Here is a 27,626-nt window from a genome sequence, read left to right as displayed (position 1 = left end):
ATTTGCAAGTCTCCTGAAGTAGGGCCCCTAAGGCTTCTGCGTTGTTTTTCTTTTCTTTTCTTTTCTTTTTTTTTCTTTTTCTCCTATTCCTCCACGGGGCTCAGACTGAAATGCATAGACCGGAAATGTCATTCCTTTACCTTACTTGTGTGTGTGTGTGTGTGTGTGTGTGTGTGTGTGTGTGTGTGTGTGTGTATTGAGCGTGTGCATGGGTGGAGACCAGAGAATGCCAATGTCCTGCCTTGCTGCTCCTGGCAAGATTTCTCTCAGAACCTGGAGTTAGGCTGGCAGCCTTCAAACCCAGCCAGCCTACTGATATCCCCCACCCACCAGCTTCCAGTGGGGGTCGGGGGCTAGCAGTACATGGCCATGCCTGGATTTCTATGTGGATGCTGGGGATTTGAACTGGGATACACAGCAAGCACCCTTACCTACTGAGCCATCTCCCTAGCCCCTAGAGTAGCAATCTCAAAGCAAGTATGTTGTTACCCATGTCCGGCTATTTTAGCGACGGAAAGAAAAGCATGTTTATGGAGGAAGGATAAAGCGATTGGGGGAGGGGGAAGGAGAGAGGGAGGAAGAATGGAGAGGGGAAAGGAGAGTGGAAGGGGAGAGGAGGGGGAAGGAGGGGGAGGAGAGGGGGGGAGAAAAGGAAGAACAAGCATGTTCATCTACATCTGTGGGTTTACATTAAAATATTAATGTTTATAGTCCCTCCCACCATGCTGACAAATTTTGTTCTGGACATCATAAAAGCTTTGTATCTCTCAAGTTTCAGAGAACCGAAATGCAGATCATGACAGAATCGTTTCTCCACGTTTCTGTTTTATAAATATTACAGTGCAATTCTAGTGGGGTTTTGCCGGATGTATATCAGCGGCAAAAAAATCTTCTTAAAGTAAATCATTATAAAACCCCCTTTCCCTTATGCCACGCTGGTAGTGCCCTGTCTAAAGGTCTTGGGGGGAATAACTAATGGGAATTTTGTTATTGATCTCATGCAGAGCCAATGGGTCTAATGAGTTATTGTTCTTTTACCCAGAGCAAATATTATGAGGTCCAAAATAATAACATTCAATTAAAGAAAGCTAGCCTGATAGGATGGAAGATAAAAACATAATGCAACACTGAATTCCTTTCAGGACTCTCTAAATGCTAATTTAGCTTGTCATACATTTAGAATGGAATTCTTTGCAAAATGTACTTTCCCATGCCGCCATAATAATTAAAGCGATTATTTATCTTGTGATAGACAAGTATCATCTCCAACAAAAGGAGGTTGTTGCTCTTCATTAAAAGATAATTTATACTTCACATTCATTTTTTTTTAACGTGTAGCAATAACAACAGAAGCCTTAAGCTGATAGCCAAGTCCTCCGGGATTTACCAAACTTTTGGAAGAGTTCACTCGGAGCAAAAGTATGAACATTCAGAATGTGTTACACAACAGAGCCCTGTTCAGTGGCTCCCAGCGCAGCGGCCGAGGGTCTCTGGATAGTGAGGTCACTACGTGGGTCTGCAGAGTTTAGCTGGGTCCAAGAAACTGTAACACTTCATAGATGGGGAGAAAAAGAATACCAACGAGAAGGTGGAGTGAATATAAAACACGGGAAGGTTCTAGCTGCTAGTGTTCTGTTTCAGGGAAATCTAGGGGGCTGAGTTTCGGGAAGCAGCTGGTTTACTTGTAAGTCTCCCAAACAAAACCCTCACTGTTTGCCCCCCACACAGACCTAATGTGCTGCCTCTTGTTCCCAGTGTGGTGATCAAGCTGCCCCATTGCTTCCACGTCCACAGCCCACTCAGGGCTTCCTCCTCCTCGCCCTCCCTGCAGCTCGGAGTACCTGGCCCTCTTCACACAGTGAAAATTAAGACAGGAGCCTTGGCAGCAAAGGGTAACGTTCTTCCCCGAACCACCACAAAACCATGCCTGCACAGAGGCGTTTTTCTAGGGAGGATGATCTCCCTCAAGGCTTCAAATCCCACCAGCTTTCATAAGCCAAGGGCTATACAGAGCAAATGAGGGCTGGAGAGGTGGCCCCAGTGGCAGGTGAAGTGCTTGCACCACAAAAGAACTGGCTGTGGTGATTTCTGCCCAGTATAGACAAAATGCAAGCTCCTGACTCAGCGAGGCCCTGTCTCAAAAGAAATAAAGTGAAAAAAGGTAGCGCAAGGTCACAGAAGTTGACCTTGACACACGCATAGGCAAGTGCATGCACAAACACTTGTGCACACGTGCACGCATGCACACCAAATGACTCCTTTAGACCACTTGTCCTTTAGGCAAGTAACACTTGGGTCGAGCTTCATGTGCGTAGGAAGTCACTTTTAAGGATGTGCCTGCAGTCTCAGAGGCATCGGCTTCTCCTCTCTCGCATCCTCAGGCCTGATACTTTTCAACGCCCTTGCCCCGAACTGCACTGCAGAAGTGGGAGGCAGCAGAGGGGCTTGGCATAGAGCAGACGCTCACCAAGTATCTGCTGACTGGAAAACAAACAAGCAAAAGCCTTCCAAGGACATGCAAAGTTCACTCACACCATCCAGGAAGTGTTCACTTGGGGACGAACCCATGAGAAGACGTCCCAGTTAACACGCACACACCCATGTGAGCACGCACCAAATGAATCCTTTAGAACACTTGTCATTTAAGGTCAAGTGACAAAGATGGCGGAGCTGGGATCTAGAAGCCGAACCTTCTGCCCTGCAGCCATGTGCTAAGAGCCCTAACCAACAGGGTGAAAACAGCCACCCCTCAGAAACACCCTCACAAACAGGACCTTGCAGAAGGCGCACCCATTTTTTTTTCCCCGAGCGGATGGTTTAAAATTTCACAACTCGGGGAGATTTCCAAAGTGTGTGGCCTTGCAAAACAATACTCTCTTGTACTGGAGTGACCACGGCCTCTGCCAGAAGAATCTGAAGCACTTGTAAGACCAACAACAGGGGTAAGAAAACCCGATGTCTACCTTTCCAAGAACCTGTCACCAAGAGGTTCACGGTCCCCAGGCTTCATCCAACTACCTTGTAAGCGTTTCAAATTGCCTGGAAGAGGCCCGAGGAAAACAGAGGGACCCTGCAGAACCGAACCCTGTCACAGCAAAGCTCAGCCATGCAATTTCAGGGTTTCATGGTGATGGGAAAACACAAGACCTCGCAAGCCTCCAGCTGAGGGTCCCTGCATGACTCTCTGGACCACATCTGTATCTTCGGCTGATCCAAGCGGCAGCTCAATGGTTGTTAATACTCGGCACCACATGACGCAGATGAGTTTGGGGATGCAATTAGACTGGGTTGGCTGAGATTCCACTTTGGCACTGAATAGAGGTTCATCAGAAACAGGTACCATCTGGAATTGATGGGATAGTCAAATTGGATATGTCTCTACACATGGAGCTATTTGCCATGCTCTCCGTGGTTACAGAGCACAGGTGGGGACTGTTGCTAAGGGCAGCATTGGTTAGCACTGGCTAGGTGAGTGCTCTGTTCACTCTAGAGACGAGCTAGAAATATCATTAGATCCACACAGAAGTCTCTTCGTCACTAAGAACACAAAGATTATCTTGCTGGCCAGCTATTCTTACAGGAAGACAGCACAGAATAGCCAAGGTTCCAAAAACCGTGAGCCAAAGCACACAGTTCCCAATCGAGTCTTAATAACCCAGGAGCTAGGGTGGAGGCTCAGCAAAGTACAAACTGAACAAGCTTGAGGACCCGAGTTTGATTCCCAGCATACCCATTTACAAGGCAAGCGGTGTGCACCTGTTATCCCAGCACTGGAGAGATGAAGACAGGCAGATCCCTGGAGCTCACTGGCCAGTCAAGCCATATCAGTGACCTCCAGACTCACCAAGAGACTCCTCTATCTCAAACACTAAAGACAAAACTTGATATTGACCTCCAGTTTCCACAGCATGCCACACGTAAAGGCTCCTACAGAAACAGAAACACACACAGAGACAGACACACAGACATACGGAGAGAGACACACACACAGAGACACACACACAGAGACACACACAGAGACTCACACACAGAGACTGACTCACAGAGAGACAGACACAAAGAGAGACATACAGAGAGAGACACACACACAGAGACTCACACACAGACACACAGAGAGAGAGACAGACACAAAGCGAGACACACACACACAGAGTTATGATCTTGAGAAAAAATGGTTATTTTCAAGAGAGAATTTTGTAAAGTTGTCAGTCACAGGACAGCTGTGTTTACACACTGAATGGAATGGAAAACTCGTGCAATTACCCAGATGATTTTCATCAAAACATCCCTGTAACCGAAATATCCAGAACATTGAAGCTATCAAATGGAGGATTCTTACACTTGGGGCTTGAGTTTCCAGAGAATTGCTCTGTCTCTCCAGATTGGTGTAAGCCTAACCCCAGCCTGTGGAGTGGCAACTGGAAGCCAACCATTTGCAGATGCTCAAGGTTAGGGACGTGAATGTCTATGGTGACAGACACATGCAGATGTCACCTGTCATAGACCAGATTCGGGCTTAAGTTTTAGAAGCTTATTTTGAAGATGTAACTGGACACAGCTCATTCCTTTCCAACTCGAGCCCCTATAAAAAGTCACTTAAGCAAGTAATGTCAATTGTCCCAAACTAATCAAATCAAGTGAAATGTTTCACTAATGGTGCCCTGATTTGATTTTGGAAGGCAGCATCTGAAAACAGCATTTTTAAATAATTAAAAATGAACCCCTTTGAAAGCTGCCTTCAATTCGCCTCAGAAACCACATTTGCATAAAAACCTTCCCTTCTTTTGATCGTGCACCATTATATTTATTATATTAGCATGTCCTCTGCTGACACACTTGTGGAGGTCACAGAAACAACGCTGTAGGGTTGGTTCTCTTCTTCCACCATGCGGCTTCCAGGGATCAAACTCAGGTCACTAGGCTTTCTGCAAGCCCCCCTGAGCCATTTCAGCAGCCCTACCGTATCTGTTTAAAATATACACTACAACTCACATTCATATAGTAGGTGCTTACTGCAGTCAACTTACATCCACATAGTAGGTACTCACATCCACACAGTAGGTGGTTAAATACTATAGTCAACTCACATCCACATAGTAGGCACTCACATACACACAGTAGTAGGTGGTTACTGTAGTCAACTCACATCCACATAGTAAGCACTCACATCCACACAGTAGGTGGTTAAATACTGTAGTCAACTCACATCCACATAGTAGGCACTCATATCCACATAGTAGGTGGTTAAATACTGTAGTCAACTCACATTCACATAGTAGGCATTCACATCCACATAGTAGGCACCCACACCCACACAGTAGGTGGTTAAATACTGTAGTCAACTCACATCCACATAGTAAGCACTCCATCCACACAGTAGGCACTCACATCCACACAGCAGGTGGTTACTGCAGTCAACTCACATCCACAAAGTAGATGGTTGCTACGGTTAACTCACATCCACATAGTAGCAGGTTTCTACAGTCAGACAGGTTAACTTACTCATGTAATGTTTTCTTAAGGCAACCAGAAAAACTACCTTCCTTCTCAATAACTTCCTATCGCCTTTAGTTTTAATGATTTACTTTACCTTCCCCCAATTAAATTTCCTGTGATTTCTTATGCAGCATTTAAAGTCTTACTATACGCATGCTTCCCACACCTCTGATGTAGCTGACTTTGGAATATATTCTCCAGCTGCAGAATCTGTTCAAATGCACAACACAAAGGGGAAGCACAGAAAGCCATTAACTCAAACCCGGCCCCTAAGTATGAATTCATTTTAATTAAAGATATTTGATATGAGCTCCCATGCTGGAGGAAATGGGCGGGGAGGGGGGCATGGGGAAAAGACCTAGCTTTTGCAGAGAAATTAAAAATCGCATGAAGAATTCAATAACCCGGGCAGACTTCTAGAAATCTATGCATGGCAGACAAAACGGTTAAAATGCCGTGCTTCTCGTTCTGGTCAGAATGGTAACCTGAAACCATACAGGTATACAGATGCCAACGGAACCAAAAATAAACAAATAAAAATAAGAAAAATCTAAATAAATGAGTAATAAATAAAAACGGAGCAAACAGTGTTACATAATTAATAACCAAAAAATTAGAAGCCAGGAAATAGCCAGGGACTGGGACATACAGTAATTTGCAACCTAGGCTGCACATTTGAAAACGCCTGGAAGTTTAAAAATAATTACCCGTGAGCCTCTCTAGGTGACAGGACATTAGAGCCCAGCAATATGGCAGCAGTGACATCCCCAGAATAACAATGTCAGGGCCCTGTGAGAGCAGTCATCGTAGGCCAAACCCTCATCCAGAAACTCTTACCAAGCTCCCAGCATTCGCCCAGAAGACCAGAAGCCACACATCTTGAAAACAAGCCCACAGAATCTCTTTTGAATGAGCCAGCATAAGGTATGGAGAGAAACAGAAATCCTCAGAATGAGTCCCAAAGCAGTTCATGCATGGACTGATAAATAACTTAAAAATGGACACGTACCCATGAAATCTGAAAGACCCACACAGCAAGTCGAGATTGACTCTGACAGCTACCTTTAGGATTCTCCACAGGAATCCTATAGAAGGCCACTTCACCAAAGACGAACCTGAAACAAACATCATCATAGAACCCATGAAAGCAACCAGTGGGAGACTATGACAACAGGTCAACCTGGAAGGCTTTGAAATAGCTAAGGCCATTGAGACAGAGAAGGGATAGAATCCCCCAAAAGATATCTCAAAGGGGACAAGGCTTGAGGTGGTGAGATGGCTCAGTAAACAACACTTGCCAACCAAGCTGACAACCTGAGTTCAACACCTGGGTCCCTACAGGAGGAGGAGAGAACGGACTCCTGAGGCTTGTCTTCTGCCCAGCACATGTACATGCCCCACAGACAGATTGACAGACAGACAGACACACACACGCACCCCTACCTGTAATTTTTGTTTTATAAGATAATATTTTTAAAACACCATACAGGAATTTAAATTGAATATACAGTAATTAAGACAAAAAATTCATTAGGTGGATGAGTTCGACAGAAGACAGTTAGTAAGCAGGAAGCCAGACTTGAACACTTAAAAGACCCCTCAGAGGAATAAAGTCTGAATTGATGGGACAGAAGGATAAATAAGCGGCTTGCAAAGAAGGCAGCTGCGAGAATGGAGAGCATTAGGAGGGAAATTAAGCAGAAAATCTGAAAGTGAAACGAAGATGAATTCACATTGGGACGATGCATGATGACGCCAAGCGGGAGAGACTAATAGGCAAAGCCAGGGGTTGAGGAGATGGCTCAGTGGGTGAAGGGCCTGCTGTGCAAGCATGAGGATCTAAGTTCGAATCCCTGGAACCCATGTTGAAAACCAGAGGCAGTAGCAAATGTAGAGACAGAAGGATGCCTAGAAGTTTGCAGATTAGCTAGCCTGGCATCCACAGCAGTCACAAGAAACTGTGTCAGACAAGGTGGAAGGGAAGCTTGACACCAGAGCTTGTCCATATCGACTCCCATATCTGTGGCAACCAGTTCACACACCCACACGCAAAAACAACAACAAAAACAAAGCCACGTCTAAAGAGCGGTGAAACAGAACAAGTATGAAAGGTTAATGCATTAGGCGACAAGAAAAAGATGACAGCTCCGGGAAACAATACGTAGACTGATAGCCGACTCGTAAAATGCAGAGGGACGGCTTTTCAGAGACACAGGATCCACTCGCGTCACCTTGAGCTGCAGAAGGATGCTTCTAAAATTCTGAAGGCTTGTCCTATAAAAGGATCATTGGGGTTGCTGCACAATCTGCTCTCTGTCTCTCATGCCCACTACCTGAAACTCTCCAAGCTGATCACAGAGTATGGTCCAGGAGGGTGCAGAGGGGCAGGATGCTAGCTGCCCCTTCCTTGGGCAAACCCAAGCTTGCCCTGTTTGACAGTCTGTGTGGGAGCTACTGTCAAAAAGAGCATTATGTAAAATTGTTTATTGGTGCCACGCATCCAAATTCTTGGAGAAAATAACTCTGAAATTCGAATGCTCTAACTAAAGAAATTACTAGCCAAGAACAAAGAGCAAATCAAGATATTTGCAACATACCCAGGGCAGGTGAACACATCTGAAAATAACCGTTTAGGAAAAAAGCATCAAGAATTATAACCTGGTTTAAAAAGTGGGTTAAAAAAAAAAACAGGTAAAAGAAGTGTGAAGACATTTCACACAAGAGAGAAGGAATAAACAGACAAAAAGATGTTTAGTATCATAGAGCAAAGTAACACACAACTGGCAACACCACTCTATGCACAAAAAAATGACAAAATCCAAAACCAGGATTAACACCAAATGCTGGTGGAGATGTGGAGCAACTGGAACGCTCATTCACAGAGAGTAAGAGGCAAGATGGTGCAGCCACTCAGAATACAGTCAAGTTAAGCACTGGCTTAAAGCACAACTGAGTAGATCTATAGCAAAAGTTATAGAGTTCACAATGGCTTTCTGATTGGATTTGAGCCCTTTTTGTCCAATACTGAACATCTGGAGAAGAATGCATGCTTGGGAATTCATAGGTCCCAGGGATGAACTCATTACTATTATTCTGCTAAACACAGTTATCCAACTGCCCTCTGTCTGTATCCCTAGATTAGTGCAGCTCTCAGGCCTCCTCAGAGAAGTTTTTTTGTGCCGTGAACGGTGGTGACTGCAGAAACTCACAGCTGGTCTAAGTGAGGAGAGTAAGTAAGCATCAGTGGAGCTCGACCAGCAAAGAGAGGTCTGGATTGTCTGGATCTTATCCCTCCCCAAGGTGCAGGGACCATCATGGAAAGGGGTGGGAAGATCTTAAAAGCAAGCAGGTTGGGGAGAATCAGAACACCTTCTGGAGTGACAGGATGGCTGCCCACCCCACCCCACCCCCGTGAACTCAAAGCTGTGGCTGCCTACATAAGACCAAGTCAGCCCATAGAACAGCACAGAGGGGATGACGTCAGGAGTCCCCACCCCTTGTTGCAAAGCTTTGAACGGTTGATAGTAGGTATCTAATGGAGAAGTCAGTTCTCTTTATTATTATTTTTATGTGTGTGTGAATGGTTTGCATGTGTGCTTATGTACCATGTGTGTGCAGTGCCCTTCACAGTCAGGTACGGTCCCTGGTATGTCAACCTCACTTCAGTGGAAGGAACCCAAACTGGACTGAATAATTTTTTTAAAAAAGGATTTGAGTTTGGAAGAAGGTGTGGAAGTAAAAGGTGCATCTCTGAAAGAGTAGGGGAGTGAAGTGGACCAAAATACATTTTGTAAAATTCTCAAAAATTAATTAAAATTATTATATAAAAATAAAAATTAGGTCTGACTCCGAATCCTCCGCAAAAATGTTTATAGCTTTATTAAAATTTTACCAGAACAGGAAGCAGGTAAAATTTGAGTCAAGACACTTGTCAACAGGGAGATGGACAAATTTTCATAGTTCTTAGAGTACAACGCAATTATTCAGCGATTGACAGTAAACCACTCTGCACAGCAGCAATATTGTAAGACGGTACAAGCAGTCTGTGAGGTGGTACAACCATCAGCAGTCGGTACCTTGGCACAATTCCAGCCACACTGTGAAGACAGCAGCTAGTTCCCAACAGGAAGGAGAAAGGAGGGATTTTTAGAGCTGTGACACTATCCTGTAAGATAGTGATGGGTGGAGCAAGTCATGGTACAGACTGATAATCCAGCTACCTGGAGGCCAAGTCAGAAGATGGAAATCTCCAGAGTAGAGGTCAGCCAAAGCAACTCAGGGAGACCATGTGTCCAGATGTTAACCATAAAGGTGACGGGCATTTGTCAAAGCCAGGGGGCCTCATGATGCAAATGTAAATGTGTACTTTAGGGGTAATAATGTATCCATGTCATATATAGCATTCTAAGGTCTTGTTTGTTAGAAATGTAACTGCTCAAGTTCTCTGCATATCTAAACTTTTTCTTAAAATTAGAGCCTTAGAACAGAGAAAAGGTCAAGGCAGTGGCTCCCAAGCAGAGCAATCACATTAGGCCAAGTAACTATTTCCAGTTGTGTGCCAAAATGACAGTCCACCCAGGGCGGTGGGCAAAGAGGCTGGTTAACATGCAACGAAACAGAGATGATATGCATCAAGTACTTAAAAGGAAACAAAACAAAACTAACTAACTTTGAAGGACTTAAAGGGAAGGTGGAAATGTACTTACTGTACCCCCTTTTATATAACAATTGTATCTCAGCAAAGCATGGATACCTCATACCCAAGTCAGTCCTTCCATTTATAGGTAGTGTACACACACCTATGTTCACAGAGTGTCCAGAATAGTAACAGAACTGCAGCAACACTTGTCATTTCAGACACAAAAAATTAACATAATGTCCTTTTTGTTCACTGGGAAATCTGCTTGGTAACAGAGACTGGACAGACACTAGATCCACTGCATCAGGATTCTGGAGGGACAGAGACGTCTGCAGGAACAAAAGGGCGTGTTGCAATGAGCATGCCCAAAATGGAATCTGAAGTTACACCATCCAAATCAAAAACAGCCTTGTTCCCACCCCACTTGTCTACCTCAGCAAAAGACACTGTGGGCACCCAAGTAAACAAAAGCATAATTGCACAGCTGCCTACAAGTCCTCCTTGACTGCTCTCAACCACGCCCAAAGTCTACAAGTGTGCCCTAGGGGCTTCTCATCCCTAACCTCCTACCTCTCTACCCCCATCCCCAACCCACTCCTGGCTGATCCCCCCAGGAGGTCTGAAGCACAGGCTACATCTGCTTTCTTCCTGCCCCTCCTTGCCTGCTCTCAATCAAGAGATTTTCCTAAATCACAACACTGACCTCTCCCAAACCCTCCAGTTCCTTCTAGAGCTTCTCATCACCCTTGGACTTTCATGGTCTCCAAACCCTTGCAGTGCCCAATCACCTCCTCAGACAGCTGTTCTGTGCTTCTCTCTCACCAATCCATTCACAATACTTTCTTAGATCAAGAGCACCAATTCCATTTCTGATCCTGGGCTCTGGGTAGCTCCCCAGATTCAAAAATTCTTAATCAAACCTCACAACGCTGTGACTCTCCCTAAAACAGTACCCAGTGAGGCTGGAGAGATGGCTCAGAAGTTAAGCAGTTCTTCCAAAGGATCAAATTTTGGGTCCCAGAACCCAATTCCCGTAGAGCAATTACCACCATCTGTAACTCCAGCTCCAGAAGATCCAACCCCTCTGGTCTCCTTAGCCACCAGCACTCACATGCACACATCCACAAGCTCGTGCATGCAACATGCACGCGTGCACACACACACACACACACACACACACACACACACACACACACACACTCCTACACATAATTAAAATATAATAAAATCTATTAAGAAAAGGGAAAAAAAACAACAGTACCCATCCCGTTAAGTCTTCTGCCCTGACGCTCTCCTCTATCGCATTTATGATGTGTTCCCTAATCAGAGAGTAGGCCCTGTGAGGGCAAGAGTGCTCCTGGCAAGTCCCTCACTGCATCCCTGTCATGTCTGACTGAGAAACTCTTCATCAATTATTCAGTGGCACTTGAGGGATAACTCTGTAATTCCTATGGCGAATCATTTTAAGAGGATAAGGAGAAAATGGCCACATCTGCTCACTGTGGTTGGTAGATCCTGGGATCCTCCAAACCTTGTGTATATCTGACTGGAGACTCTGAGCCTCACGCCACACCTGTGTGTTCCACAGGCTGAGTCCCTCCAGATCTGTGGCCTGCGCTCTCTGCCAGTAAGAGACCTGGTAGGAGGGGGTGGAGAGGGGGAGAGGAAGAGAGGGGAGGTTGGAAAGGGAAGAGGAAGGAGAGGGGGAAGGGGAAGGGAGGAGAAGGGGAGGGGAAAAGGAAAGGAAGAGAAGGGGAGGGGGAAAGGAAGGGGAGGAGAAAGGGAGGGGAAGGGAGGGGAAGGAGGGAAGGGAGGAGAAGGGGAAGGGAAGGAGGTTTCAGCCCCAGAGCTGGAGTCCAGGAGGCTTCTCAGGCGAGGCGTAACACCAAAGCTTCCAGATTCAAGCTTTGCCTACCACACACAGACTTTTCCCAAGCATGTGGAACAAACCACCACTCTCCCTTCTCCTGGAGCCTTGTGGGTAATAAGCTACGCTTTGGGAGGCCAGGTGACTGGCCTCAAAATGACTTTCATACTTTCCATGATTAGACAGGACAATGATTCACAGCCCGCTTTCTGCATTTTAACCAAAAGCCTCTCCAGGCTCCTTTTTCAGAAGGGCCGGGATCCAGAGTTCCAAGCTGTCTGGGATCCATTCCCCTCACGCAGCTGACGAGAGTTTCAAAACTAGAGTTTTGCCCTGTGTTTTTCTCTACGACGTAGACTCATAAATCTACAAAGTCCTTAGGCGGATATGAAAGCGAGCTTAGTTGAGGAAACTGAGGCTGGAGGGTTAGAAGGCCTGTGTAAGATGATGTGGTTCTCTCGGAAAAGTGGTGAATGAAATCTGTGGCACACAAGCCCTTTGCTTTTCCCACATGGGTGCAGTTGGTCCTTCTCAAATGTGACAATGACGACAGTTGCTTCCACGGTGCATTCCGAGGTTTACTGCAGGCTGCATCTGCAGGCCTGCTCCAAGCCTGCCCCCACCCTGACGGCTACCACCATCCCTGGATGACTTCTCTTGACTCATCCCACCCTGGCCTGTCTCCTGCTCCTTCAGTGACCGGCACTCTCGGTCTTTCTCTTTCTGGAACATTCTTCCCATCTGCCAAAACCAGCTCCCTGTTATGGTCCTCTTAGCGACACCTCCAGGAGTGCTTCTCCTGGAGGGGGGCACTGGACACAAGAGTCTCTGAGCATCACCCCCTGGACTGCTTCAGTATCCAAGAGAGAGGTCAAGTGTGACACTGATCACCTGATTCGCAGCACATGTACCTGGCTTGGGATGTTGAGTCCCAGAGATTCCTTAGTACTTTAGCCCATGTGCACTCAAAGAAATAGACAGAACCGCTGGGAGATGTCATATGTCACACTGTCAAACTCTGAACGACACCCTCCAGCATGAAGAGCAGATAAAAAGCTGTCAGTGACAGTGGCTTCTTAGTGACAGTGTTTTCCAAGAGGCTGCCTACCTGTGGACCTTCTCACAGGTTCTAAAACCAAGTTCTCAGGGAGGGGTAGTCACATGTTCCTATATTCTCAACCACTGAGGGTGCTCATAGGACTAGGCTCCCTGAGCCTGAGAACCCTCAGGGAGGGGTAGTAACACATTCCTGTAATCTCAACCATTTACGCTCAGACAAGCAAACTACCTAAGCCTGAGAACCAAGTCCACCCTCAAAAACATCTGGTCAACCAGCCATAAGAAAAGAAAGTAACAAATACACACTGTTCAGCTCTATGACTACGCTTACTCGTCCTGGATCACCTAGGTGCTGGGCATCCAATAAGGACATGGTACTGAACAATTACACAAAAGTCTGTTTGCATCTACCTGGCTCCTACTCACTGAGCCCATACTGTGCCTATGGTGAGGCGTCTTCAATTAGGGAAAGAGCAAGGAACAAGGCAGATGAAGTCCTTGCTTTGAAATAACATTCAATACAAGGAAATAAACAGAAACAAAAACAAAATCCAAACCAGTATGAGATGGGGCTGGTTCTGTGGACACTATGCTATGGGAACGGTGGTAAGAAATAAGGCGAGAGAAAAAAGTGCCATGCTACAGTGTGCTCATTGAAGAGTGACACTTCTGAAGCATGCACCCAGAATGTCTTCTTCCTCCTCTTCCTCCTCCACCTCCTCTTCCTCCTCTCAATGACTCTCACACACAATGTCTCCAACTCAAGCAGTTTCAAACCAGACTGGTGAAATACAACTATGGTTTCTTTCACAGCTAAGAGCATGAGTCTCTTGGCCCTGATTGGTGCCCAGGCCTGATTTTCCAATACCCCTGTGATCTCAGGCTGTAGCTCTCTACTGAAAACTGATGGTGGCCTGGCCCCATGTTTATCCCTCTCTACCAGCATAAGCCAACCAACAGTGGCTTATTTCACCATGAGCTCTGACAAGGCAGTCTCTTTAGCTGGTACTCAGAATGGCCAGTTCTGTCACTCAAAATCTCATTTCAGAGTCACCTCCTCAGCAGGCTCTTCTCGATTCCCTATGTAGCAGGTGCCCTCTACCCTCCAGTGACCACTCCATGGGTCTGTGTTTTATTTAAGGCACTGGCTACCGTCAGAACATACTTGCTTTAATCCCACTGTAGCTCCCCACTGACGTGTCCATTGTCTTGCCAACAATGGTGTTCCTAGCACAATGTCTAGCTTCCAAAGCATTAGAGCCTCCACCACTGACCTGAACCCCCAAGGACCTTGGAAATGCACCAAGAAGCACGTGGTGGATCAGAACAGGAGGGCTCCCCAGGAACATCACCAACATCTCTCTTAACCAAGCAGCATTGCATGGGAGATGTGAGTCAGGAAGCTGAATGTCACAGACCTACACAAGGGACAGTGACAAATGTCACAGACCTACTTGTGGAATAGTGGAAGCATGAAATGCACCAAGGTGGGAACACTAAAACGGTTGGTCTAGGCCACCATGCCAGAGAACAGAAGCTATTGAAGGAAAGTAGTTAATCCTAGGGGCTTTTAGAGACTTTAACTCAGAAGTCTGATACACACACACACACACATACACACACACACACGGGACAAGGGGGCATAGAGGGGGAAGAGAGGGGGAAGGAATGAGAGAGAAGTGGGGAAAGGAGAGAGAGAGAGGAACTTTCCCAGGTACAATGCCAGCCCTCTAGAGTTTAAGCAAACACTTCAAGAGAGCTTCTTTACTCGTGGGGGCTATGGGAAGGCCAAACTTCCAAATGCCAGCATCCCACACTCTGCTTAACCTGACTTCCCAGGACCACAGGTATACGATGATCACAGTCAGGGCTTACAGAGCAAAATGTCAAAGTCCCTTACATGGAGGGGAGAGTACAAATCAGTGTATGTGTGAAGACAGGTGTCTGCGTGGAGGACAGATCCAGGTGTGGCAGCACTCAACGGTCCCCTCAGGACTGTAGGGAGCTCCTTGGAATCCAGTAGACCTTTAGTTATTTTCTTATTGCTCACAACCACGAAGCAAAAAACCCTGAGTGCAAATTTTTCTATTTTAGGACCTTCTAAACACTGAACTTTGTATTGTACATCTACGGTAAATATTTGCCAGGCGTTTAAGGCCTACGTCAGAGTGTGCTTATCTAACAAGCTCTTTGCTTTTAAGTTCTGTTTTTAACAGAAAAATTCAACCCTCGACTGAGGTTCCTCTCTCTTGGGAAACCCATGCCCACTCACTTTCCCCCCTTCTCCAGGCTCACCACAATCTTATCCGCAAGCCAAATCCTCATCAAAGACCATTTCCAAAGGGCTATTTCGGTCTGTGTATACTTGCTTTTCTTAATGAAGGATGTGGGGGGAGCAGGTCAGTTATTGTGGTGTGACCACATCACCTCAAGTCTCTGACAGACTGTAACAAGTAAGGTATACAACTGGCATGTGGTGAGGCCACTTTATTTTATAGGCAAATCAGGACACGCACCACTGCACAGAGGTCTTTCTGGAAACTATCCAGGAAGTCTGAGCTATACCTTCGCTCTGCCCACCAGCACAAGCTGCAAGGGCAGACAGGAGACAAAGCCCCTCCCAGGTGATGGAAATGTCTTGAGGTTAGTTTTGTAAGAGCTTTTCACCACTTCGAGGCCCCTTCCCAGGAGATGATGCCCTTGAACACGGAATCTCATGAAACCCAGTTCTACATCCATACGTCTGCTTTGCAGATGCTATCCAGTCTGCAAACCATGCAAATGAGACTTCCTGAGTGACGGACTTGTGAAGTCAGAAGGCGGACTCTGATGGCTACCACAGCACTGCTCTCCGCCCAGCACATAATAACATCTTTCTGGGATCAGATAAATCTCTTTCCAGGGTAAGACTTGGGGCCCATTCACCATGAGACAGGTGTGGATTGTGTCCAGTCACCCTGGTGGAAGTATCCAGCAGGCAGCTGGATGGACATACTGCAAAGGAGGAATCCTCAAACTGAGGGCTCAGAGATGTCACAGGACCCATACACTGATTCCCAGAGATCCCTCTGAAGCCAACATGGGAAGCACTGGTCAGAGAAAGAGGCTCCTCAGAAACTAAAGACGCAGGTCAGAGGCATTTGGTGGCAGCAAAGGTCCAAAGACCTCTGAAGTCCTGGGAGGGCCATCAGGGCAGGCGCTCTACACTAAGACAAGGGCAAAGACAGGGACGGTCTAAGTCCACTGGCCACCTCCAGGGCCCTCTTCCTAAGCTTCCTACAAAGAGAGATACAATTATTTTTTTCTGCTAGAATATAACGAGGGTGCTTACACCAGAGGACGCTGAGAATCGGTCTTGAATTCAATTGTTTCTATTTCCTACAAAACAATCAGAAAGGCAGAAAGCAGCAAAGCCCTTTCTACTAAACAAACTTGGCTGGAATTCAAGATCTGCCACCAGCTAGCTGTGTATACTTGAGTCACTGGGTATCAGGGTTTGGGTTCCCTCCCAAGTAAGATGTGGCGAGCGTCCCATCTCCAGGCCAATACTCGGGGCGTTAGTGAAGGTTCCAGAAAATAGCCTATTCATGCCACGGGGAAACTATCTCTGTGGTTGCCCACTGACAACCGGAACCAGCTTTGACTATAACCTCAGAGCTGGACGTGGAATAGGAGGCACCCCAAACGTCTTCCAGGAAACAGGACGGTTCAACCTTCAAGCCTGAAGATTTCCATTGAAGACACCACCCTTGTTAGCAGGCGTTCTCAGGGAGGATGAGGATTCTCCTCACGGGCCGAGTGCTCCAAATGCTGGTGCTTAGAAGCACCCAAGTGATCAGATAGCCTGAATTCAAGAGAAGCTGCCTACAGCCTCCACCCAGGATTCTAGAGGGATCTCAACCCAGACAAAGGAGACTGAAACAAGTGGGCACTGCTTAGGGGTTCTGACCCCCACCTGACCCCATGCATAGTATAGCCCCAGCAAGCAGTTCTGTGAAGGCAACCTAGCCACCAACAGCTGTGGAATGTCAAAAACAAGTCTGCAGGGGTCTAGAGTTACCCCCCTCCTCCACCACAAGAGAAACAAAACACATTTCTGGCTCTCTGACTTTATGTTCTTCTGCTGAGGAACAAATGTCGACAAGATATAGGATGCTCTGCGCGGCCCGCCACCCAAACGCAGGGAACATAATTTTATACAGAGCTACGCCCGCTTAATTGTGGTGCATTAAGTATTATGTTCATTGTTTCTGAAACTGGGGAGAGATGAATAATTTATTTCAGACAAAGGAAACTCTTGAATATGAAATGCCTCATCTTTTAAAATTACAATTTGGAAGACAAGAAGGAAAAAAATACCCAGAGCCAGCGAACCTTACACTACTAATAGAAAACACTGCGTTGACTGCTTCTATGTTGTTTGCAAACATTACATTTTCAAAACCTTCTCCAGCATAATGAGGGAGGGGGAAGAAGGGGAAGGGGAGTCAAGGGGGAGGGGAACAATGTGGGAGGGGGAAGAAGGGGAGGGGAAGGGGAAAGAAGGGGGAGGGGAACAATGGGGGAAATAATGGGGAAGGGGGAGTGATGGGGAAGGGGAATAAGGGGGAGGGGGAATAAAGAGGGAGGATAATAATGGGGGAGGGGGATAATGGGACAGAGAGAGAGAGAGAGAGAGAGAGAGAGAGAGAGAGAGAGAGAGCGCATGCACAAGCACGAGCAAGAGAGAACATTCGAGGTTTTTTTTCACTGAGTTCACATCCATTCCTCACTAGACTCATATATATGGTGTAAGTTTTCTGTGCTGGGCAAACCCTTTTCTCTCCCACTAAGATGCCCTGGCTTGCCAAAACTTCCTCTCCCCATATATGGACTTCCTTCTGGAACTTTCTTTTATCCATGTTTTCTGTCTCTCTTCTCCCTTACCCCATCCGCAGGCCACTTCACCCACTCTAGAATCTAACTCACCAACACCGCCCCATGAACTAGCACAGTGGCTGGCACACAGAAAGCTTCTGACAATGGTGGGCTGCTACTGTGTCGTGAGTAGACGTTGTGTTGTTTAAAGTACACTCAACTGAAGCTTGCTTGCTTGCTAACCTTTCTTCCTCCTCCTCCTCCTCCTCTTCTTCTTCTTCAATTCAACCCATCTATCAGGCTAACAAACTGAGGCAGGAGAAGAGAAGGATTAGGATGCACAGAAGAAGACCGTTTATCCTGGTCTGCTTCCTCCTGCTATGATAAACACCACAGCCAAAAGATTCATTGGGCCTACACACCCTGTTAGAACTCATCTCAGAGGGAAGCCAGGGCAGGAACTGAAGCTGAGGCCATGGAGATACACTACTTATGGGCTCACTCCAGGCTCAGGTTCAAATACCCTTCTTATACTTCCAGGAAGAGCCACCCAGGGTTGGCACCACCCAGGGTTGGCACCACCCGCTGTGAGCTGAACCTCCCACATCAATCATCAATGAAGAAATTGTACCGCAGGCTTTCCTAAAGCCAACTTGATGAGGGCATTTTCTCAATCAATGTTCCTTCTTCCCATAACTCTAGTGTGGGTCAAGCTGACTACAAAAACAACCAGGACACGGCATTAGAAGTGCTTGCCTCCCGCTTTGAAAGACAAAGCATGCTAAGGGCTCTATGGCCTCCAACACCCCGTGAGCCGGATATTCTGGTACCTGTTAACAGACAGAACTAGGTTTTATGGTACTGTTTACCTACGCTCCCACCGCTAGAGACTGCTGGAATGTAGAATTCAAACCAGCTGTGTGAACTGCAAGTTTGGTGCACATTACCAAGGTGGTGCCCCACTGCATTCTGCTAGAGTCGAGACCTCATGCCCGCCCCCCCCCCACTCCCACCCTGTGAAAGACTGAGACGGCCTTCTTGGTGCATCCCCATGGAGAGATGCTGCAGGCTCTGGGTATCTCCCCTCTAGGGAGCAGCCAGAGATAAGGACAGCACCACCTGCGCCCACCCCAGGTCACTGAAGCAATGTTATCCCTACTCCAGAGAGAGCTTGGGAGGTTTCTCTGCACTGCAGGGGGCGGGTTCTGGTTGCAGTCTCAGTCCACCCTCTTCATCCTGCCTTGCAATATATCCCCTGAGGTCAGTGGGTGTCCCATACCATCAGGCCAAATTCCTACTTGGAGAACCTTGGGGTACTTACTCAGTTCTCTCCAAGTGAGAGAGCAGAGCCCAGGACAGAAGGTGGTGCTGGGGTTGGGGTGGGACACACAGGAAGACTGGTGAGAAGCCACTATCCCAGAGGTCCAGGCTGAGCACAGTCCCAGAGGCCACGAGCAGAGGCTTCTTTTTAGCCACACCATGTGGGGCTCCACAGAACAACTGTCAGAGATCGTCTCTACTAAACTCCCTCCACCACAGTCTGGCTCCCCGGGGTTCCACACCCTGCATTCATTCCAGGAGCCATCTGTCTGCCCCTGGTGCTCCTGGGACCACCCAGGGAGGTACAGACACTTTCTGGAACCCTCTACATATGCCACCCCATGCCCCAAGTCACATACGTCTAAGAGAAGCAACATGAACCTGACCTGTGCCTATTCTACCTCCACAGGAGCTGAGGCAGAAGCATGATGTTCCTGACTCTTTCACCTGCCTGTGGGGAACTCTGAACTGGGAGTGTTCCCACGGCAGGCCTCAAGGCCTTCCCTAGTCAGGAAGTATCCGGATTCTTCTGTTGCTTTATGACACCAAACTATATTATTGAGACGTGTAAAATGTCTGCTATTTTGCCACACAGAGCTGAAAAAAATGGCTACATCCTATGGTTCAGACTGAAAATGCCAGCAATGCCAGGGAGCGCGGCTCTCGCCTCACCCAGTTCTAAGACGGGACAAGTACATGCTTCTCTACCCAGCCTACTCCCTGCATACCTCGTGCCTGGTGCTCTCAGGAAATGGGTACCCCAGACTTGCTCGGCCCTTGCTTATGCCTTTCTTATGCCCGATGCCCTCTCCAACCATCAGTTATGAATGGGGAGGAGTCTACAGGGCCCTGCCACAAATACAGGCAACTAACAGATTCTGGGAGAGGGAGGCACATAGTGTCCAATTTTGTACTCCCTGTTGAGCCCACCAGGACTGTGATGGACAGTTTCAAACCCACGGTCACACAGAAAGTCTTAGTTAAACTCTGGGGGATACAAAACCAACCCAAAAGTCATGAGCACAGAGGGCAGCTGTGCTAACCCACTATAACACTGAGGGCTCTAAATAGTCATGGATGTGAAAGATATGAAAGAAAGAAGGCAGGATTGGAAGGGAGTGAGAGGGAGGAGGACACAGGAAAGGGTGAGCAACAAAAGAAATCAAGTCAGGTAAGACAATCTGAGTGAGGAAAGTCCCTCCCTTGGTGTAATGATTACTCCCTCCTCAGGATGACAATGAGCCTCACTGGGGTTCTGAGCACTCACTGTACACTATGTTCTTCATATCTACCCACAAAACAGCGAGAGAATTCTGAAAAGGCGGGAAAAGGAAGTAGTCTGCTTAACTCCAAACCACAAAGCTCCCCCAGCCCCAATATCTGTGAACGAATTTTGCAGGAATAAAATTCTATCACCCTGAAAAACTGAAACATAAGACCTCCCCCAACTGACTGATTTTTCTAATTCTGAAATAAAAAATAAACATATGTAGTATAATAATAGATTCCATATAACCTAATTAGCATGTGATTCATAATACAATTATAGCATGTGTCATTATTATATATATAACATAGGCTAGGCTATATATACTTATGTGTAATATATGTGATTTTACATGTGTTACGTATATCACATATATGTGTGACACAGGTAACAGATATCAAATATCTACATATGTGTCACTCAGTGAAAACCACCCACCAGTCCTTCACACAGGTTATATACTAAACTTTCATGGGACGCATACCTCTGGTGTAAGTGGAGGCTACCACATGAATCCTGGAGCCAACTTCATATAAAAGAACGCTGGCTCTGCCACAGCTTAATTTTTATTTTTCCACATTCGTGTGTGTGTGTGTGTGTGTGTGTGTGTGTGTGCAGTGTGCATATGTGTGCATGCATGCACAAGAACATGCATGTGAAGGTCAGAGGGGCTGGTGTTAGGAATCATCCTTATTCATTAAGATAGGGTCTCTCATTCAAACTTGGAACTCCCCAATGTGGCTAGTCTTGCTGGTCAGCTTTCTCTGGGGATCCTCTGTCTCAGCTTCCTAAAGCTGGAATTGTATGTGGGTTGCCATGCCCACCACCTGAATTTGACTTGGATTCCAAAGATGTGAACTTTGGTCTCTATGTTGGAGCAACACCTCAGTCACAGAGCCATCTTTCCACCCCCGGCCACAACTGAAGGTGTATGTACTCTGGTGACTTTACTTGGGTCTCAGTGACCACATCCACCAAGTGAGGCCAACCTCATACTCAACAAGGATTACCCAAGCTGTTGCCCGTAAAACGCCTAGACATTGTGTCTCACCTCTCACTTGCTGTCCTTACTTCTCCTGAAAGACCACGGCAAGGTCGCACATTTCTAGCCAGAGTTTCTATCACCATTTCCCCATTCGGATGCCACTCCTATGCTCCGAAAAGGCGGGGCTCCATTGGGGAACACCCCCCCCACCCCCACCCCCCGCCCCAGGATCTAGCTATCTCCGGCCTCTGCTTCATCAAGGGTTTATTTGAAACTCGTAGGAACAGGGATCAATGAACCATTTCATAAACATGAGCTCTAAGAAACCTGCTGGTCTATTCCTACCAACAGTGCAATCAATACTGATTTTCATACATTATTAAGTGTTCGCGAAATGACAATGTGCAGTAGGCAAGAGGAATAGCAGCTGGCGAGGTGCTTTCTTTCTGGGAGATTTGCTGGGGCGTAAAGGGGAGGGGCTAAGGGGAAGAGCCTATAGGGGAGGGACCTAAAGGGGAGGGGCGCCAGCCAGTGTGCTGGAAGACGAATGAAGAATGAACAGCGTATTAGGTCACCTTAAAGTGGGACTCAACTCTGTATTCCTTTCTTTACACTGTGTAATGCTATTTATATGACAACATGACAAAAACTGGCCCCAGGCATTCTGCTCCACTTTAGAAAGCTTCCTGCCTCACACAAAAGTGAAAAAGGAGAGAACGCAGAAATTGCTTCTTTGGTTAATATTTCTGCAGTTCCGCCGGAATGGTTTTAATAGCGAGCGTGTTCTGGATTCCGGGTCTCAATTAAGAACCCATCAGAATGCAGGGCCAAATATTAAAATAACAGATACTGGCTTATATTTCAACTTTAAAGGCCCTTTGTCAAACAGTGCCTTTAACGTAGAAGACCGGAAGAGAAGCTGGGAACAGGAAGGGAAAAGTGGGCTAAATTTCTCCTTCGGAATAGAGAAGCCAGATCTATGCTTCAAATGCCACCAGGAAGAGCAGAAAGAGGGCTATGTGGAGACAAGGGAACAGAGTGTGAGCTCTTCTAGGTACAGGCTATTTGGCCCCGAGAGCACTGCTCAACTTCTCTGAGCTCAAATTTCCCCCTCAAAAATCAGACAGCCCAATACCCACCATTGGTGGGCTGGGGCACAAGAGCAAAATGTACACATTGATTGGGCTGTCAGGCAAAGAGACCCACAGCAGTGACTTCTCAGTCAAAGACCCCTCCCCTTCCAATTCCCCTTTTAAAAAAGGGAACAGACCTGGAGCACATGTGGGCTGAAGACGGCAGAGTCCCAGATGGAACCATGGACCGACCAAAAATAGGCCAGTTGACCAAATGATTAAAAGTCCGTCATATGCTAATGCATGGGCAGGGCGGACCTTCTGCCAATTTAGCAAGAGTAAATTACAATTGATTTTCAAAGAAATTGCTTGTTCTCTTTCCCATCCTCGGCTGTGTCACACACAGCTGCCTCTGCCTCCGTCATAGCCGGGACCGACTGAGCACTTGTCAAGGAAGATCTTTTTGGAGGCACCGTGATGGATGAGATAGACGTTCAGAATTGCACACTCACAGTCGGTGTACATCCCAGAGCAGGCAGATACAGGAGTGTGCCCAAACCTCTGTGTGGTAAGCAGCGGGGTGCGTTTCTAGTTTCTGGAGGGCGTGTGTGCCCAGCCCTAGATGCTTTATGCATCTCTAGTCCCTCCGCGGGAGGAAGGCAAGCTCTCCTGTGCTGTGCCATTTGGACTTTTACCACACCGGGTCACGAAAGGGCACAGCCCCTAGACGTCTCCCCAAGGACTCCGCAGCCCTAAATGAAATCCCGGGCACGAAGAGAAACGGTTAAAAGATCAGAGAAGATGGGAAGTCACCAGAAAGGTTAACAATGGCCGCTTTCACCCCTAATTTCTGATATGGTGATAGGCCCCCTTAGAACGTTAATTAGAATGGAGGAGAGATGAAAGAAATACCCAGGGGACATAATAAATTAGCCCCTTATGCAAATCACCCATTCATTCCCATCACTGACCCAGCTAACTGAGTCTCTAAATTACAGGAAGTGGTTAGCTTCTTTAAAAAAAAAAATAACAGATGAAAGATTAAGGTTTGTGGGCTGAAAGGGACGTAAAGCTACAAATAATTTCTTATTTTTACCCCCCCCCCGGCAGAAACTCTGAAGAGGGACAAAAGATGAACATTAACGTTGTGGCTACTGGGTCCTGCTGCCAGGGATCTACCAATTAACCCTTGATCTGAAACAGTGGTCAGCTGCCCCCACCCCCAGTCAAGCCCCTGCTGTAGCACTCACCTTCCTCCAAGGGAGACAGAAGGGAACAGGGGCCTGACCAGGTCAAGGACGACTGAAGGGAGGCAGCCAAGTGCCAGGATCTGGAGAGCTTCAAATAGCAATTTAAAAGCAAGCACACACCTAATTTTGCTTGTCATCATTGTCCCTGACAATTTATGTTCCACTGTCCCATAAATTTATGGAACTCTCAGTTTTCTTATCAATAAAATAAGAGGGCTGGACCAGCATGACCTTCAAGAGATGCCCAGGGCATCTCTGTTTATCCCTGTCAAACAAACAGGGCCCTTGCGATCGGTTGACTTACTTAAATATAAGCCTACAGCTTGTGTCTTGCCAAACTCACATCTGGCTTCCTCTTTCTTTCCCTTCTATTCTCCATGAACTTCTCTGAATACATATAGCCAATGGACTAAATCATGGTTTATAAACTACATACGCAATCATATTACATATATAGACAATGTATATGCCTGTGTGTTTGTGCCTCTGTGTGTGTGTGCCTGTGTGTGTGTGCCTGTGTGTGTGTGTGTGTGTGTGTGTGTGTGTGTGTGTCACAATCAACCATTTCTTTTGTACAAGGAAAATGATGGAAAACATCAAGGCCTATACAGGTATATGAGTCAATAAAGACTCTTTAAGAAAGAGCAGCAATCTGTTACAGGCCAACCTAGCCTGTTGCCTTCTTCCAACAGTTAAAGGCAGTTGTGGCCAGTAGGAAAGGTAGACACCAGCCTAAGGTCCCCAGATAGTCAGGGGTTAGGCTAGCAGGTTTCTGACCCTGGACTACAGCACTCTGTGAACATATCTGCTCCACTTGGGGATCTCTCTCTCTCTCTCTCTCTCTCTCTCTCTCTCTCTCTCTCTCTCTTTCTCTCTCTCTCTCTCTCGAATTCGGCACTGTGTTTTTCAGACAACAATTTTAAAAAAAAAAAAAAGGTGTAAGGTGTCCTTTGGAAAGAACAGGCCAAAAAAAAATATATGAAGAGATGACAGAAAGAAATACTTCAGGAGTCTAAAGAGAAGGAATGAGGGCAGACGTATTGGCTATAAATAATTTTGCACCTTGTAACAATCTTCAGCTCATGCAATTACCTGTCACTCACTGATGTTTTATCTCCCTTTTCTAAAGCGGGACCTCCAGGAACACTGTTCAAAACATGTGGCTGTCCCCACCTTCCCAGTCTTTGCTGGTGCATGTAGGCCTCTGCCATGAAGAGTCAGAGACCACAATGTCCTATGCGTTACTCATAAAACTTATCGACGTTCACACTTGATCTAAATAACCTGGTGCTGCTGTCAGGACACGGTCAGTGACACAGAAAGACGAGGTTTCCTCAAGTCACCAGGCAGGTAATGAGCGAGGGAAGTGAAAACTGAGAGAAAAAAACGCATGCTTGCGTTTTGTTTTGTTTTGTTTTGTTTTTAACACAGTTGTTTACATGTTCTAGAAGGCTCCCCTTAACCGACTGAGATTGGTTATCTCTTTCTTTTCCAGCCCCTTTGTAATCTCAGCCATAAAAGCAGGCTGCCTGGGGGGGAAGGAGGACAGGAAAGGGAGGGAGGGAATAAAACCCAAAAGTAGTGGTCTGTGAAAGTGAACTGTGATGTACTTAGCTTTGGAGAGGGAAGTCTTCCCCTTCTCAAGTCTCTCCCCTGTCCCAGACATGCTCTTCGAAGGACACAGCAATGCTTCTGCTGTGGGGAGATTTACGGCGTGGGGTGGGAGAGATGGGGGTCGTGATGCTGAGAAGGGAAAGTTGATCACAAGAATCCTTAAGCACAGCAGAGCTCCCTTCCTGGGCCAGGCGATCTCCACAAGCTCAGCTGACAAAGAGCCTGAGTACCAAGGAAGAGCAGCAGTAGGCACTTGAGCATGAGCAGAGCCCTTCAGAAAGGGCTAGCAGACCCCATGCCTGGCTACCGAGAGGCAAGGCTGTCCCCAGAGCCTTGGAGACAGACACGGACTTAGCATCTGTGTTGCCGAGGGTTCAGGATTGTTCTTTTTTTCCAGTCCCTTGATTACAGGATATCATGTATGGAAAAGAGGCCCAGTCTGAAGAGTCAGGAGAGAGATGACAACCAAAAGGACCCCCACGGTGAGTTAAAAAGTGAGGGAGATGTATCAAGGACCAAAGATATTCCCGGCACTTTGCTAAAACTTTTACATAAAAGCATCATTGACCCACAAGAACTTATAAAGTAGATGCAACCATTCCCTGATTTTATAACCAAGGTGTCCATGCTGTGGGTGGAGCCAGGAGTCACCTGGGTGCCTGAACGCTCAGGGCACGTGTCCTCTTTATCTAGGGTGGCCCTGTGAAGCTACCGTGAGCACTGACAGAAGACTAGATGGTCACCATGCCTCATCTACGACACAGGACATGGGGACAGACAGACGGATCAGGAAAAGTCTGGAAAGTAAGGCTGGAAACAGGTACGAATTGCCATGTATCCAATAACCTGCTGTATAAGACAAGAGACTCGGGAAGAGAGAGTACAGGGAGACAAGGGGAAGAGATAATGAGTCCATTTTGGACATGCTAGGTTCAGGGTAAGCCATACTAGATGGTTTAGATGGCCCCATTTAGTTGCCAAGATTGCTTCAGAGCTGGGAAGGGACCGGAGCAGGAGAGAAGGTTCTGAATCATCCACATAGCAGGTGTCAAGAGGTCCCCAGAACAGATAGGGTACGTCCAGCGCATGCAGCAAAAAGAGGCTACCTATCCTTCTGCACCGCAGTGCCCCAGCAAACCTCAAGCAGTATGGTCCTGGCCAAATCTCTTACCTTCTCGGCAAGACTGTATGTAAAAGTAGAGGACTGGCCTAGATCTGCGAGGACACTGCCCGGTCAATCAGCCACCTGTGGTCATAGAACGTCTACTGTGGATCAGAAAGGATGCTAGCCGCTGAGTTGACACAGAACATAACAAGCAGTCACTGACTTCCAGTGGGAAAGACGGACACGTAAATAGTCTTCTCAACACATGCCATGATTAACAGCTACAAAACATAAAAGCACAGGAAACAGGAGGAGTCCTAAGTGAGGGGCCTGTCTGGGGGATTCCAGCAAGACTTTCAGAGATGCAGTCTGATTGCAGCCTTGAAGAACTATTAGATGCTCCTGAAGCAAAAAGGCCACGACCAAAGGCCCAGGAGGGCAAACACAGATGGAATACACAAGGTAAGGGTTTGCCTAGTAGGGGAGCTCGAATGGAAAGAGGGCACAGGGCTTCGAAGAGGGTAGCAAGATTAGGCTACAAGGGGCCCCTGTGGACCCGGATCAGAACGTGTAGCTCTGACCTACAACGAGACTAGCAAAGCCGTACTGGGGCTCTGAAGTATACCATCAGCGCCATTAAAGATTGTTTTCAGGAGGCTGGGCAAAAGGGCAGGAGAAATGTGTCGGAGTATGAGTGGGAACTGCCCTTGTGGTGCCCACATCAGGTGTGAAGTAAGAGTGTGAACTGCTCTTACAGCACCTGCACCAGGTGGCTCGTAATTCCTGTAACTCCAACTCCAAGAGCACCAATATCTTCTGGCCTCCCTGGGCACCTATATGTATATGTGTACACACACACACACACACGGTCATATAAAATTTTAAAAATACATTTTAAAACTGAATCAAGAACTGAATAAATGGGAGAGGTCATCCCCCACCCCAACCCCAGCCTACAAGAAGAATAGCAAAGAGGTACTGAGACTCTCTTGTGACCCATGGATGACATCCTAGACTTAAGGCTCTTCTCCAATGGGCAAAATTTATTTTTTTTAAGTAGTCACATAAAAATGACAGCACACAATATCAGAAAC

General features: G+C 46.9%; 1 protein-coding gene across 7 annotated transcripts in view; it reads right to left on the bottom strand.

Annotated features, from left to right (window-relative positions):
* The window catches only part of Gfra1 (GDNF family receptor alpha 1), a 226,429-nt gene that overhangs the window by 190,863 nt on the left and 7,940 nt on the right, over positions 1-27,626 (bottom strand). For 2 of the 7 annotated variants that reach the window (XM_032892242.1, XM_032892243.1), the window contains exon 1: positions 19,240-19,669. The exons of the other annotated variants lie outside the window; for them this stretch is intronic. In XM_032892242.1, the coding sequence (XP_032748133.1) occupies positions 19,240-19,615 (376 nt within the window). In that variant the 5' untranslated portion in view covers positions 19,616-19,669. Of the gene's footprint in view, positions 1-19,239; positions 19,670-27,626 lie in introns of those variants that run through there. 7 annotated transcript variants of the gene reach the window in all.

The sequence above is a fragment of the Rattus rattus genome, chromosome 2 (assembly GCF_011064425.1).
Source record: "Rattus rattus isolate New Zealand chromosome 2, Rrattus_CSIRO_v1, whole genome shotgun sequence".
Lineage (NCBI taxonomy): Eukaryota > Metazoa > Chordata > Mammalia > Rodentia > Muridae > Rattus > Rattus rattus.
This window is presented reverse-complemented; position numbering and strand designations above follow the sequence as displayed.